This window comes from Manis pentadactyla, chromosome 14, assembly GCF_030020395.1.
Source record: "Manis pentadactyla isolate mManPen7 chromosome 14, mManPen7.hap1, whole genome shotgun sequence".
Lineage (NCBI taxonomy): Eukaryota > Metazoa > Chordata > Mammalia > Pholidota > Manidae > Manis > Manis pentadactyla.
In genome coordinates, this window is record NC_080032.1 from 25,468,621 (window position 1) to 25,484,394 (window position 15,774).

The 15,774-nt window shown below is 44.2% G+C and overlaps 1 protein-coding gene across 3 annotated transcripts in view; it reads right to left on the reverse strand.

The window, feature by feature from the left end:
- Positions 1-520: 520 nt before the first annotated feature.
- The window catches only part of SFSWAP (splicing factor SWAP), an 80,395-nt gene continuing 65,141 nt past the window's right edge, over positions 521-15,774 (reverse strand). For all 3 annotated transcript variants that reach the window (XM_036921846.2, XM_036921845.2, XM_036921847.2), the window contains 3 exons: positions 1,756-1,920; positions 1,175-1,247; positions 521-812 (listed from right to left, as the gene is read on the reverse strand). In XM_036921846.2, the coding sequence (XP_036777741.2) occupies positions 747-812; positions 1,175-1,247; positions 1,756-1,920 (304 nt within the window). In that variant the 3' untranslated portion in view covers positions 521-746. The remainder of the gene's footprint in view (positions 813-1,174; positions 1,248-1,755; positions 1,921-15,774) is intronic.

Sequence of the window (15,774 nt, forward strand, 5' to 3'; positions counted from 1 at the left end):
GCACAGGGTCCTTGACACTGATGGGAAGGGTGTGCACATGGGCTGCACAAGCATCGCTTAGAATGGCAGCCATGACAAACTACGATGGGCTGGCGGGCCCTGGGATTTGGTGTTTGAATGGAACAGTCTTGGATCAGCCTCTCCTATGTGAGCTGAGAGCTTCCTGGGCTGTGGGCACCATGAAGAGAAGGCGCTTGGGGCAGTGGAGCAGGCCCAGTGTATGACACAACAGCTGCTGACATGGGGAGAGGCCGCCAAGGCTGCAGAAGACAGAGGCAACCTGTATGCTCAGTCTGCGGACACCCAAGGGGGCTCCAGGTGGTTGCGCTCTGCTTTTCTCTGGGCTGGGAGCACATGAGCTCTGACCACAGCAGGGCCTGCGGGAGCCAGGGCTCCTGAGGGGGAATGTCAGGCCCTGTGCGGCATCACTGGGATGTCCGTGGAATGCCACGTGAGTCCCATGAGAGATGGTCAATGGTGAATAGAGCTCATATGCCAACAAGGAATAAACTGCCCATACTTGTGGCTAGAAAAGGTGTTTTCCTCCCATTTTATTTGATAATACATTTTCACAGAAACATGATATTATTTACAAATATACAGGGTAAGAGACTGCTGGTCAAAAATCTTAAACTGAAAATGTCACCAAAAATTAATTTACAAAAACCACCATAGTCCAGGAGTCTGGGGCCTGGTCGGTGCTCTGTGAAGGTCTGTGCAGGTGGGGGCTGCCACCCACCGGCGTCTCAGGAGGCGCTGGTCTGCATGCTTTTGGAAGCTGCGAGCATTGCTCTTACTTTGGCCATGAGGTCCTGTGGAAGGAGAGACTTGGGTTTCCATGGCTCCCATTCATGCAGTCAAATACCCAGGGGACTATCAGTGGGCAAGGGTGAAGGAAGAGGGAGAATGTGCTGCGTGGCTATGAACACACCAGGCCAGATCCACCCAGCCTCCCACTGCCAGGGCCTGTGGCAGCCCACAGCCGGAGTGTGGGTGGGTTTCAGAAGGTGGGGGCCAGGTTCTGGGCCACACAGTTGCCGCAGACCAGCTGCCCACCTCCAGCTGTCCAGGGAAGCAGCCCAGAACCCCTCAATATTGATGAGATGAGGAAACATGACACAAGAGCTAGTCTCTACAAGATGGGACGGACAGGTAACACACACTTGCATTTTACCTGAGTTATTTTGCTCTGCACAGAAGAAACAATTGCTGAAGAGATCTGACCGTCTTTTTCCTGAGATACTCCCCTAATGCAAATAGAGAGATCAGTGGCTTAAAAAACCTTGTTTCCAATATCTTTAAAAAAGAAATCAGCACTATAAATACATTTTACATTTATATTTTGTGTTACACATTTGAAATATTTTGTGAAATGCAATGTGTAATTAAAAATATATTTTTATGTAAACATTATGTAAGACACACTTAAGACAGATGAAGAAAAGGACAGAAGTTTCCTAAAGCTGGAGCTGCCCCTCCCAGAATCATGACCACAACTGTGTGGGGTGCTTGTGGCAGCCCTGCCGGCTCTGTCTCTGAGGTGGGGTGCGCTGCAGCCCCAGCACAGCCCCACCTCCGTAGGAACCCCCAGCTCTGTCAGGGCCCCATGCTCCTTCGTGCTCGCTGTCTCTGCTCATCACAGCCTGAAGGACATGCGGAGCAGGGGCCCTGGGGTCTACCCGCCTGCAACCTCTTGGGCCCTCCCCATGAGAAGCGCTGTGGCCCAGCGGTCAGGCACAGTCAGGGCAGGGTTACCTGGAGCGCTCCTGGCTGGAGCCCCGACTCTCCACGGGAGAGATGCTGGCCGAGTGGGCTGAGTGCCGGCGTGGGGCCTGCTTGCTTGGGGATGTGGACTGAGAGCCAGCCTTGGATTTGGTCCGTGACCTTGAGCGCCTCCTCTTCTTCTTCTCGTGGGGACTTCTGGAAGGAAAGTGGTGTTAGGGCACAGTGCCGGCTCTGATGGCTCAGGGTTGTTTCCGAGGGAAGACCCACAAGCCACCTTGCTGTGCGTGGTAGCTCAAAGTTCTAACATTTTAAATCACAACTGATGGCTGCAGCAAAACACAACTCCCACAGAAGTAAAACAAACACCACCTTCTCCTCAGGAGGAGGGTGGTCTGTCCCCATTTCAGGGAGCCATGGGGTTTAAAGCGTGGTCAGCACTTCATGGCATTAGAACACCTGAAGAAAAGGCAGCCAAGTGCTGTTCCCACTGCTTGTTCACTTAAGCTGACCTAATGAGAACATCCAAGTAATAAAGATTAAAACCAAGTATGCAAAGCAGAAGCTCAGCCCTCCTATCCCATGGTTCATAGGTGTGTCATCCCCATGGGCCACCTGGCCACGATGCTCTCCCACCAGCCCCCACACCCATCTCACTGAGGCCCAGCTCAGCACCGCCTGCTGCCCGCTCCCCCACGCTGCCAAGGCAGGCCAAACCCACACCACAAACATCCCTGCTCCTTCTCCCCCTGCAGACTGGAGCCGTGCTGGCCTCAGCCCACCCCTCTCCTGCCCCACACCCAGGACCCCAGCCTCCTGCAGGCCTACTGCCGTTCTACACCGGGTCTGGGACCCTCTATCCCCACCCCTAAAAACATGAAATGAGGATGACACGCAGGTGGTAAGGGCCCTGAGTAGGTCAGTCAGGGACTGAGCTGCTTCCCTGGCTCTTAGAAATCCCACCCACCACACCTGAGGCTGCCTGCCCTGTGCGCTGCCACTCTAGACTTGGGTTCTGTGCATGGGCTGTCATCGTTGACAACCAGCCCCCATCCCTCCCTTCTGCTGCTCTCCCTCCTGGCTGCAGCCAACTGCAACGCTTGGCAGGATGCCTCCCTGGTCTTCAGTGCCAGCTGCAGGGTGAACTGTATTTCAGGAGATGCAGCCGTGCTGCCCCACTCATCCGTCCTCACCTGTGCTGACAAAGCCGCCCGGTGTGCTCACCTAAGGGTGAGTGACAGGACCTCTTGACCTCTTTATGGTCAGAACATGGAATTCTTTTACTATTTGAAGTACACTACCTGGGGCCTCCTGGCTCCCTCAGGAATCACTGTGGAGACACCCCAAGGCCTGTCACTTGCCCACTGACCCCAGACCAGGTAATGGTCATCCTGGGTTTGGAGCCCAGCCCTGCCACTTTCCAGGGCATCTCCTCGGTGCCCTCCCAGGGTCTGCAGGCTTCATGCAGCATGCTGTGCTCCCCACCCTGCTCCAGACCCCGTCAGCACCCACCCCCAGGGGCACAGCCTTGGGAACCGGGGCCTGAGTCCATGCTCTCTGACCACCTGTCTGGTATAGCCACCCTCTGACAGGGGTGGCCCTGACTAGCTGATGGGGGCTCGACATTTCAGCCTGGGTCCCTGAGAATGTTCTGGAGCAGAGGCAGACTGCTGGCACCAACCGAGCAACTGATGCTCCAGCACAGCGAGGCTTTCCAGCTCTGCCTCATCAGCAAAAAGGAAGTGGCCTGTGGTGGTGGAAGCATCACAACTTAAACGTAGTTGGGGGAAGTGCATCCCTGGTGAGCTAGGCTGTGGGCAGGGGGCCTGATGTGGGGCAAGCATGAAGACAAGTGGGCCATCAACAGAGAAGCTGTCACTAGTACTGGGTACAGATGTGAAAACTGCAAACAGGCCTATTTTCCAAATTGCAAAAGCTTTGCACAATTTTTATGTCTGTGAATATGCTAGGATTTCAAAGGAAGCCATGAATAAAAAATATTTAGTGTCATGAGACGTCAGTCAAAATGACACAGGCCCCAAGCTGGCCAAGCGTCTGTGGCTATCTACATGAATTCATTACAGGCAGGCTGTGATCCTAAATCAGATTTAACTTTACTACAACCTGATCTCATGTGACAAAGTTTCTCAGCACATGCTTGAAGAATTAAGTAATTCACTCATTTTAAAAATATTTGAGATGCTCAAGGGATTGGGAGGATGGGTGGGAAGGGAGGGATAAGCAGGAAAAAGGGGCATTACGATTAGCACATATAATGTGTGTGGGGATACAGGGAAGGCAGTACAACACAGAGAAGACAAGTAGTGACTATAGCATCTTACTACACTGATGGACAGTGACTGTACTGGGGTATGTGGTGGGGACTTGAGAATGGGGGAGTCTAGTAACCATAATGTTGTTCATGTAACTGTACATTAACGATAGCAAAAAAAAAAAAAAAATTGAGATGCTCTTCACATCCAGTGAAACACAGGTTGTGATGTTGTCGGGTTGGTTTCGGCAAGTGCAGACCCCATCCTGATCAGGAACACATTCCCTCACTGCTTTCAGCTACCTGTACCCCTTCCCCACCCTCACAGGTAAGCACTGTCTTAACTCTTGTCACATAAACTGAAACTTCGGAGAAGTGGGATCACAGCTTTATTATTCTTTGGTGTCTGGCTTCCACTCGGCAAAATTTCCCGAGATTCTCTCATGATGCCGGCTGTGTCACCGATCTGTTCTGCTGTTGAGAAGTACCACACTGTGTGAGTCCACCACCATCGGCTTAGGCCTTCTCCTGGTAATGGACATCTGGATTTCCAGTGTTTGGCAATGACAGGACAGGCTGCTTAGTATAGCAAGGAGAAGCCTGGGACTGCACATCTGAGTTGTGGAGCAGCACACGTGGGACTTCACAAGAGACGGCCAGACTACTTCCCAAGTGGTGGTGCCACTTAGGAGCCCCACCAGCCGCTGCCATGTCCGTCTTGTCTGTCTGTAGCCCTGACAGGTGAGTTAGGCACTGCCACCTTTACAGGTGCTACTTTGATTGGCTAGTTATATATTTTTACAAAAGGCCTTGCAAGTCATCTGCTCCCTTTGAATTGGGGTGTCTTTCCTGGAATTGACACCAGCCTTAGAGATGCTGACTGCAAATATTCCTCCCAGTCTGAGGCCTGCCTGTTTACTTTCTCAGCTGCCTTTTCAGTGAAGTTTTTAATTTCAATGAATTCAAATCTATTATTTTATCTTATGGTGGGTTTTTCTACATCCTGAGCAATCTTTGACACCCTTAGGGTCATGAATATATTCTCCTTGTTTTCCTAAAAAAGCTGATTGGTTCTAGTGCTCCCACTGAGGTCTATGGTCCATCCTGACCTAAACTTTGTGTGCGGGGTAGAGGCCACTTTTTCCTATTCTGACAGCCAGCTGTGTACAGCGCTCGCAGCCTTGATCAGTCAGCTTTCCAATGGGTTCTTGCTATACTAAGCAGCCTGTCCTGTCACTGCCAAACATTGGAAATTCTCATTACATCCCCCTTTCCAGTAAACATGTACCAATTCTGCTCATTTTCAGCACAAAGGACACAGTTTGGATTTGCCAATTTCTAGGAAAGCCTGTGGGGATTCTGACTGAGTCTGCACTAAAGCCGTAGATCAAGTTGGTGAAGAAGAGACATATGAGTAACACCAAGCCTTTCAATCTATAAATGGACTCTCTGTGCTGTTCTGTGGTTTTCCAGCTTACAGGTCTTGCATTTCCTTACACTCACCCATATGTAGTTTGTTTTTTGATACTGTTATGAATGCTGTTGTTCTAACTTATTTTTAATTTTCTAGGCTAGTATATGGAAATCAACTTAACGAGATTCCTTAAGACTTTACACAATTATGTAAAAAGACAAATTTTGCATTTTCCTTCCCAGTCTTCATGCCTCATATTTCTCACCGTACTGTTTTGGCTCTGAATTCTGTTACAGAGTGACGCCCTCCCGTTTTCCAGTCTCAGGAAGAGCATGCACTCTGTCCATCAAGTGTGGGGTCAGCTGGAGGTTTTTCAAGATGCCCTTTGTCAGATGAGGTTTCCTTCTATTCCCAGTTTGCTGAGAGTAAACCATCCCCTTTTATTTTATTTTATTATTAATTTGTTTGTTTATTTATTTACTTCCGTGTCATTAATGTACAATTACATGAGCAACATTATGGTTACTAGACTCTTCCCATTATCAAGTCCCCCTCACGTACCCCATTACAGTCACTGTCCATCAGCATAGTAAGATGCTACAGAATCACTACTTGTCTTCTCTGTGCTGTACTACCTTCCCCGTGCCCCACCTCCTACATTATGTGTGCTAATTGTAATGCCCCTTTTCTTCCCTTATCCCTCCCTTCCCACCCACCCTCCCCAGTCCCTTCCCTTTGGTAACTCTTAGTCCATTCTTGGGTTCTGTGATTCTGCTGCTGTTTTGTTCCTTCAGTTTTTGCTTTGTTCTTATACTCCACAGATGAGTGAAATCATCTGGTATTTGTCTTTCTCCACCTGGCTTATTTCACTAAGCATAATGCCCTCTGGCTCCATTCATGTTGTTGCAAATGGTAGGATTTGCTTTCTTCTTATGGCTGAATAACATTCTACTGTGTGTATGTACCACATCTTCTTTCTCCATTCATCTACTGATGGACACTTAAGTTGCTTCCATTTCTTGGTTACTGTAAATAGTGCTGCGATAAACATAGGGGTGCATATGTTTTTTTCAAACTGGGTTCCTGCATTCTTAGGGTAAACTCCTAGGAGTGGAATTCCCTGGTCAAATGGTATTTCTATTTTGAGTTTTCTGAGGAACCTCCATACTGCTTTCTACAATGGTTGAACAAATTTACATTCTCAGCAGTGTAGGAGGGTTTTGCTCTCTCCACATTCTCGCCAACATTTGTTGTTTGTCTTTTGGATGGTGGCCATCCTTACTGGTGTAAAACTTGTGGTTTTAATTTTCATTTCTCTGATATGGAGGAATGGAGGCACATCTTTTTATGTGCCTGTTGGCCATCTGAATTTCTTCTTTAGAGAACTGTCTATTCAGCTCCTCTACCCATTTTTTAATTGGATCATTTGCTTTCTGTTTGTTGAGGTGCATGAGCTCTTTATATATTTTGGATGTCAACCCTTTATCGGATATGTCATTTATGAATATAATCTCGCATACTGTAGGTGTTTTTTTGTTCTATTGATGGTGTCCTTTGCTATACAGAAGCTTTTCAGCTTGATGTAGTCCCACTTGTTCATTTTTGCTTCTGTTTCTCTTGCCCAGGGAGATATGTTCATGAAGAAGTTGCTCATGTTTACATCCAAGAGATTTTTGCCTAAGTTTTTTTCTAAGAGTTTTATGGTTTCATGACTTACATTCAGGTCTTTGATCCATTACGAGTTTATTTTGTGTACATGTAGCTGTCCAGTTTTGCCAGCACCATCTGTTGAAGAGGCTATCATTTCCCCACTGTATATCCATGGCTCCTTTATCCTATATTAATTGACCATATATGTTTGGGTTAATATCTGGATTCTGTTCGACTGGTCTATGGGTCTGTTCTTGTGCCAGTACCAAATTGTCTTGATTACTGTGGCTTTGTAGAGCTTGAAGTTGGGAAGCGAGATCCCCCTGCTTTATTCTTCCTTCTCAGGATTGCTTTGGCTATTCTGGGTCTTTTGTGGGTCCATATGAATTTTAAAACTATTTGTTCCAGTTCATTGAAGAATGCTGTTGGTATTTTGATAGGGATTGCATTGAATCTGTAGATTGCTTTAGGCACGATGGCCATTTTAACAATATTGATTCTTCCTACCTAAGAGCATGGGAATGAATTTCCATTTATTAGTATCCTCTTTAATTTATCTTAGGAGTGTCTTGTACTTCCTTGGTTAGGTTTATTCCTAGGTATTTTATTCTTTTTGATGCAATTATGAATGGAATTGTTTTCCTGATTTCTCTTTCTGCTATTTCGTTAGTGTATAGGAATGCAATGGATTTCTGTGTAGAAATTTTGTATCCTGCAACTTTGCTGAATTCAGATATTAGTTCTAGTAGTTTTGGAGTGGATTCTTCAGGGTTTTTTTTTTTTTTTAAGAACATGATGTTTACTAGGCTTCCCCCTTCACCAAGTCCCCCCCACAAACCCCATTACAGTCACTGTCCATCAGCGTAGTAAGATGTAGAATCACTACTTGTCTTCTCTGTGTTGCACAGCCCTCCCCAACACCCCCCCCCCACATATTATACATGCTAATTGTAATACCCCCTTTCTTTTTCCCCACCCTATCCCTCCCTTCCCACCCATCCTTCCCAGTCCCTTTCCTTTTGGTAACTGTTAGTCCATTCTTGGGTTCTGTGATTCTGCTGCTGTTTTGTTCCTTCAGTTTTTCTTTGTTCTTATACTCCACAGATGAGTGAAATAATTTGGTATTTGTCTTTCTCCACCTGGCTTATTTCACTGAGCATAATACCCTCTAGCTCCATTCATGTTGTTGCAAATGGTAGGATTTATTTTCTTCTTATGGCTGAATAATATTCCATTGTGTACATGTACCACATCTTCTTTATCCACTCATCTACTGATAGACACTTAGGTTGCTTTCAATTCTTGGCTATTGTAAATAGTGCTGCAATAAACATAGGGGTGCATAGGTCTTTTTCAAACTGGGCTGCTGCATTCTTAGGGTAAATTCCTAGGAGTGGAATTCCCTGGTCAAATGGTATTTCTATTTTGAGTTTTTTGAGGAACCTCCATACTGCTTTCCACAATGGTTGAACTAGTTTACATTCCCACCAGCAGTGTAGGAGGGTTCCCCTTTCTCCACATCCTTGCCAACATTTGTTGTTGTTTGTCTTTTGGATGGTGGCCATCCTTACTGGTGTGAGGTGATATCTCATTGTGGTTTTAATTTGCATTTCTCTGATGACAAGTGATGTGGAGCATATTTTCATGTACCTGTTGGCCATCTGAATTTCTTCTTCGGAGAAGTGTCTGTTCAGATTCTCTGTCCATTTTTTAATTGGCTTATTGGCTTTTTGTTTGTTGAGGTGCATGAACTCTGTATATAATTTGGATGTCAATCCCTTATCAGATATGCCATTTATGAATATATTCTCCCATACTGTAGGATGTCTTTTTGTTCTGTTGATGGTGTCCTTTGCTGTACAGAAGCTTTTCAGCTTGATGTAGTCCCACTTGTTCAATTTTGCTTTTGTTTCCTTTGCCCGGGAAGATATGTTCATGAAGAAGTCGCTCATGTTTATGTCCAAGAGATTTTTGCCTGTTTTTTCCTAAGAGTTTTATGGTTTCATGACTTATGTTCAGGTCTTTGATCCATTTTGAATTTACTTTTGTGTATGGGGTTAGACAGTGGTCCAGTTTCATTCTCTTACATCTAGCTGTCCAGTTTTGCCGGCACCATCTGTTGAAGAGACCGTCCTTTCCCCATTGTATGTTCATGGCTCCTTTATCATTTATTAATTGGCCATATATGTTTGGGTTAATGTCTGGAGTCTCTATTCTGTTCCACTGGTCTGTGGCTCTGTTCTTGTGCCAGTACCAAATTGTCTTGATTACTGTGGATTTGTAGTAGAGCTTGAAGTTGGGGAGCGAGATCCCCCCCACTTTATTCTTCCTTCTCGGGATTGCTTTGGCTATTCTGGGTTTCTGGTGTTTCCATATGAATTTTTGAACTATTTGTTCCCGTTCATTAAAGAATGCTGTTGGTAATTTGATAGGGATTGCATCGAATCTGTATATTGCTTTGGGCAGGATGGCCATTTTGACGATATTAATTCTTCCTAGCCAAGAGCACGGGGTGAGTTTCCATTTGCTAGTGTCCTCTTTAATTTCTCTTAAGAGTGTCTTATAGTTTTCAGGGTATAGGTCTTTCACTTCCTTGGTTAGGTTTATTCCTAGGTATTTTATTCTTTTTGATGCAATTGTGAATGGAATTGTTTTCCTGATTTCTCTTTCTGCTAGTTCATCATTAGTGTATAGGAATGCAATGGATTTCAGTGTAGAAATTTTGTATCCTGCAATTTTGCTGAATTCAGATATTAGTTCTAGTAGTTTTGGAGTGGATTCTTTAGGGTTTTTTAATGTACAATATCATGTCATCTGCAAACAGTGACAGTTTGACTTCTTCCTTCCCAATCTGGATGCCTTTTATTTCTTTGCTTTGTCTGATTGCCGTGGCTAGGACCTCCAGTACTATTTGAATAAAAGTGGGGAAGTGGGCATCCTTGTCTTCTTCCCAATCTTGGGGGAAAAGCTTTCAGCCTCTCACTGTTAAGTATGATGTTGGCTGTGGGTTTGTCACATGTGGCCTTTATTATGTTGAGGTACTTGCTCTCTATACCCATTTTGTTGAGAGTTTTTATCATGAATGGATGTTGAATTTTGTTGAATGCTTTTTCAGCATCTATGGAGATGATCATGTGGTTTTTGTCCTTCTTTTTCTTGATGTGGTGATGATGTTTATGGATTTTCGAATCTTGTACTATCCTTGCATCCCTAGGATGAATCCCACTTGATCATGGTGTATGATCCCTTGATGTTTTTTTGAATTTGGTTTGCTAATATTTTGTTGGGTATTTTTGCATCTATGTTCATCAGGGATATTGGTCTGTAATTTTCCTTTTTTGTGGTGTCTTTGTCTGTTTTTGGTATTAGAGTGATGCTGGCTTCATAGAATGAGTTTGGAAGTATTCTCTCCTCTTCTATTTTTTGGAAGACTTTAAGGAGAATGGGTATTATGTCTTCTCTAAATGTCTGATAAAATTCAGCGGTGAATCCATCTGGTCCAGGGGTTTTGTTATTTTGGTATCATTAATCTGCAATTACATTGCAGAAGGACATTATGTTTACTAGGCTCCCTCCTCCACCAAGTCCCTTCCATGTACCCCTTTACAATCACTGTTCTTGGGTAGCTTTTTGATTACTGATTCAATTTTGTTGCTGGTAATTGGTCTGCTTAGATTTTCTGTTTCTTCCTTGGTCAGTCTTGGAAGGTTGTATTTTTCTAGAATGCTGTCCATTTCTTCTAGGTTATCCAGTTTGTTAGCATATAGATTTTCAGTGTTCTCTAATAATTCTTTGTATTTCTGTGGTGTACGTCGTGATTTTTCCTTTCTCATTTCTGATTCTGTTTATGTGTGTAGATTTTCTTTTTCTCTTAGTAAATCTGGCTAGGGGTTTATCTATTTTGTTTATTTTCTGAAAGAACCAGCTCTTGGTTTCATTGATTTTTTTCTATTGTTTTATTCTTCTCAATTTTATTTATTTCTTCTCTGATCTTTATTATGTTCTTCCTTCTGCTGACTTTGGGCCTCATTTGTTCTTGTTTTCCCAGTTTCAACAATTGTGACTTTAGACTGTTCATTTGGGATTGTTCTTCCTTCTTTAAATAGGCTTGGATTGCTATATACTTTCCTTTTAGAACTGCCTTTTCTGCGTCCCACAGAAGTTCAGGTGTTGTGCTGTTGTTTTCATTTCAGCCCCTTTTATTTTTATTGACTGGGTAATGAATCGTGTCAGACGCAGATACTTCTGCATCTACTGAAATATCATGTGACTATTTATTCTGGGAATACAGTGAATTACAAGGATTGGTCTTTGAATGTTAAAGAACCTCGTATTCCTGAGACAAATTCTACTTGGTCACAATGTAGTATCCTCTTAATAAGTTGCTGGACTGAGATCTGCTTCGATCTCATTAAGGTTTTTGCTTCTTTGCTCTTGAGAGTACTGGTTTGTGCGTGTATACCCCCTCCCACGCCCCGCCCCCTTATGTGCACACACACTGCTCACCTGCGCAGGAGGCATTTCTGGCAGTCTCATGAACTGAGCTGGGAAGTGTTCGCTCCTCTATTTTCCTTCAGTGGTGTCTACAAAATTGGTATCCCTACTTTCTCAAATGTGTCTGTTAGAATTTTGTGGAAAGGTTCTAAATTAAAAATACAATTTCTTTAGCAGATAAGGAATTTAGATTTTCTATTTCTTCTGTTTGGGAGTTTCTTTCAAGGAATGTGTCCATTTCACCTAAGTTGCGAGATTAACTGGAATGAGACACTTTTTTCTTATTATCCTTTTAATATCTGTAAGGTCTTTCATTCTTGATCAATCTTAATAAAGATTTACCAATTTTTGGATGATTTTCAAAGAACCATTTCTTGGTTTTAGTATTGTGGTTTTACTGTTTATTTTTTTCTATTTCTTTGATTTCTGATTGTTATGATTTCCGTGCTTCCACTAACTTTGGGTTTAATTTGTCCTTTTTCTAGCTTCTTAAGATCATTGTTTTTAGAACTTTCTTCTTTTCTAATATAAACATTTAAAGCTACTAAATTCCTTCTAAGCATAGCTGCACTACACAGATTTGAATATTTTCATTATCATTCATTTCAAAATATTTCCTACTTTCTCTTGTGATTCCGTTTTTGACTTATGGGTAATGTTAAATGTGTTAACTTTGAAATATTTGGGGATTTTTCCAGCTATCTCTTTATAGGTTTTTATAGTTACTGCTGTGTGGTAAGGGAACATACTCCATATCATTGACTCTTTTGGAACTACTGGGACTTACTTAGTGGACAGTGTACGATCCAGTGCATGTCACAAGAATGTCTCCCAAGGGAGACTGCAGTGTGGCTAACAGCACTGCTCACCTCCTGCACCCACACTGTGTGTCCCGTCCTCTTGGTTCTGACAGCTCTGCCTCAGGTGCTGCAAGCTTTCATTAGTGCGTGACTATGAGGCAGCTCTTTGCTTCCAGTACTGCTCCTTCACTGTCTCCTGGTCATGCAGCCGTTGTTGGCGTTATATGGCCCATCTTTTAAATTCTAACCTGTTTGTGTACTTAAATGTAAAATGTCTCTTGTAAGCAGCTGAGTATTAGGTTTTGCTTTTTAATGCTGTCTAAAATCTCTGCTGTTTAACTAGAGTTTTTAGTCTGCTTACAGTTAGTGTATTATTTGTATGGATGATCTTGTCTGTAACCTCATTTTCCAGCTGTCTGTTTATTCTTTACACCCCCCTCCACTTTTCTGCTTTCTTTTGAATACAGCATTTTTACAGTTCTATTTTATACCCTCTATTGGCTTTTTAGCTGTTTTTTGAGTGGTTGCTCTAGGAACGACATACATCCTTCAGTTATCAAAGTGTGCCATGAATTACTAACACTCATGTATAAATGTAAGAACCATCTAACAATAGTATATTCTCACTGACTCACTCAACAAACATCTACCAATGTGTCCAATGCAGTGCTAAGCAGGCAGAATTCAACAGAAAAATACCCAACAACTTACCACTTGTTATTTACTGTAACAAAATAACTGAGACCTCCTGTTGACCTCTGCTGTGATAAAATTTGGCCAATCATTCTTACGGATTTTAGACTTAAAAAATATTCAGTATGTCCAGATCTTGATTTCCAAATACTCATTAAAAGAAACCAGGGTTGTTTGGAGAAATGGCTGACCACAGGGCCAGGCAGGGAAAGCACCAGCTAAGCCTACAATATCTTGGTGGGCCAAAAAGCAACAAAATGCTCAAATAGAAATGGGGCCAAATGTGAGACACTGTCATCATCAAACAGAAAAATAATGGTAATGGATTATTGTACAACAAATAAAAAAACAAAGCCCACAAACCCCAAAGTCCTAGGGATACTGAAATGAAGGGGGGTAGGTTCTTCTTCAGGGAAGCAAGGGCAGAATTAGAAAGCCCCCATTGCCTCCACCAATGTAAGAATGACTCAAGTATCAGCGGATGCAGAGACCAAGAAGAAGAGAAGGCCATGGGAACAGGACAAGCATAGTCCACAGTGTCACCTCACAGATCAAGAGGGAGAGGAGCGACTCCATGGTATATGCAACCTTCACCAAGCAGCCAAACTCAGCATCACTGGTAACGGGACAGACACCTACTGTGTCCCCTGGAATGAAGCAGTGGAACTTACATAACATGGGCTAACATGGACCTAGCCATGGGGGCACTGCCACAGAAATCCAGGTCACAGGACCTTCTGTAATACAGCAAGCCTGAATTTGTCAAGTCAGTACATATATGCACAGGAAGAGGGAGGGAGGGAAAAAGGGGAAGAGAATAAATGCAAATGTGGCAAAACATTAACACTGTTGGGTCAAGCTGAGGCTATATGCATATGGGTGTTCAACTGTACTACTTTAAAATAGTTAAGTTTCAAATTTTCTAGTAACTTACATTTCACAATGAGCAGCACTCAATGATCAGACTTGAAGAAATAACTCTTTGAATCTGTCAGGAGGCAGTGTCCCTGTGGTCTGGGTGACCTGAGGACTGAAATGACCCTGACTTGGTAGATTAATTAATTCCCTGCCACCACACTGAGGCAGGGACCCTACACCTACTCTGAGCAGGCGGATAGAGGGGACACAGTCTGACTGCCAGATTAACGTAACTTGACTGTGAATAGAACATATTCTGGACTTACAGACAACTCTGGGTTTATAATCAAGACGACAAAATCAACCAGGAATTGTGCACATGTTCACCTCTACTGGGTTCCTCCTGAATCTACCACAGTTACCACAACTCCTCAGAGCCAGGCTAATAGGTTTAATCCCAGCTATCAGGGTAGAGTAGCTCGGCCCTGCGGCCAACTGACTCTTAACTTCCTTTGTATGACTTATTAGAAAAGACCTTTTGCTTCAAGGAATTAATTTTAGACCATGCCCTTTATGTATACTAAAGGTGATTATGAATTTCAAAAGTTAAACAATTACTTGCTTAAGGAATAAAATTTTAAATATACTTCAATTCCCCTGATTTCCTGGAATAGTCACATATGCTTAGTGTGGGATTACTAAGGCACAAAATGTATTTTATAAACAGAGTGAGTTTGTACATGAAACCTTTGGTGAAATCTATTAACTTTGTAGTTTTTATTATTTTTTTTGTATTAAGAAAAAGAGATTACATTTCATCAACTAATGGACCTATCACATAACTAGTCGGACTGCAGGAACATCTTTTCTGTTAGGAATATGTTTTTAGAACTGGTCCCGTTAAGGGCATCTTTGAGGCTGCTTGGCTTGTGGATGCATGGGTTTGGGCAATAGCTGGGTTCACCTATCCAAGAACAGTGCTTTTCACACTGGTAGTTTAAGATCCGTCCTCTAGAAGGTTCTGGAACCCCAAGCGTCCTGACTCACACACACTCGGCAGCACAGTGTTATGAAATCCAAAGCTATGTTGTTCATCTCATCTTGCCTTTTCTGGGTGCCTCAGTCACTGGACAGCTATGCTCCTTGTCCACCTACCAGAGCTGGGGGCTCACAAAAAACCAGAACCCCATTTACTAGGAGAATGGAAACACACAAGCCACATGACATACAGCAGCTGGGTGGTACCACCCACGCTGGGTGGGACAATTCCTGACAGTACACTTTGCACGAGAGAGAAGTACCTGCTGGCGGTACTAATGGAAGCCATGATCCCCAGCTGTGCTCCCTGGCTTGGGGGTACTGGCAGGCCCAGAGAAGCACAGATGGCCTGGACTGCCAGAGCTTGGAGTTCTCTCTAGGGAGGAAGAGCTGGGGAGCCCCGCCTGCCCTGTGTCAGAGGCCCACAGCTGGGGTTTCCACTTCAGCAGAAATGGCAGCTGGCCTCCCTTGCCCTCCACAGCCAGGACAGGTCTCTTCTTGTGGCCAAAGGGTCAGAGGACCACCCCCAACCCCGCTCTCAGGCCCCTCGAGAACTCTGGGGCCCTCTCCTGGGAGCTGCAGCTATAGCCTGGTCAGTTGCCCGCCCCAGGGCAGAGCAGGGATTCACTCGTGACTCCAACATCTGACCCTCCTGTCCCTCATCACCACACTTCCTTTCCCTGTTGGCAGGTAAAGGGAAAGGAGCTGAGTGGGTCCAAGTGCTGGGAAAAGGCATTCCCGAGCGCAGCTCCAGTGCCGCAGCCCCACCTGATAGCACCTAGCTCCAGCCCGTGGTGTTCCCTCTGCTACCCCTGCTTCCACAGTGGTGGGAA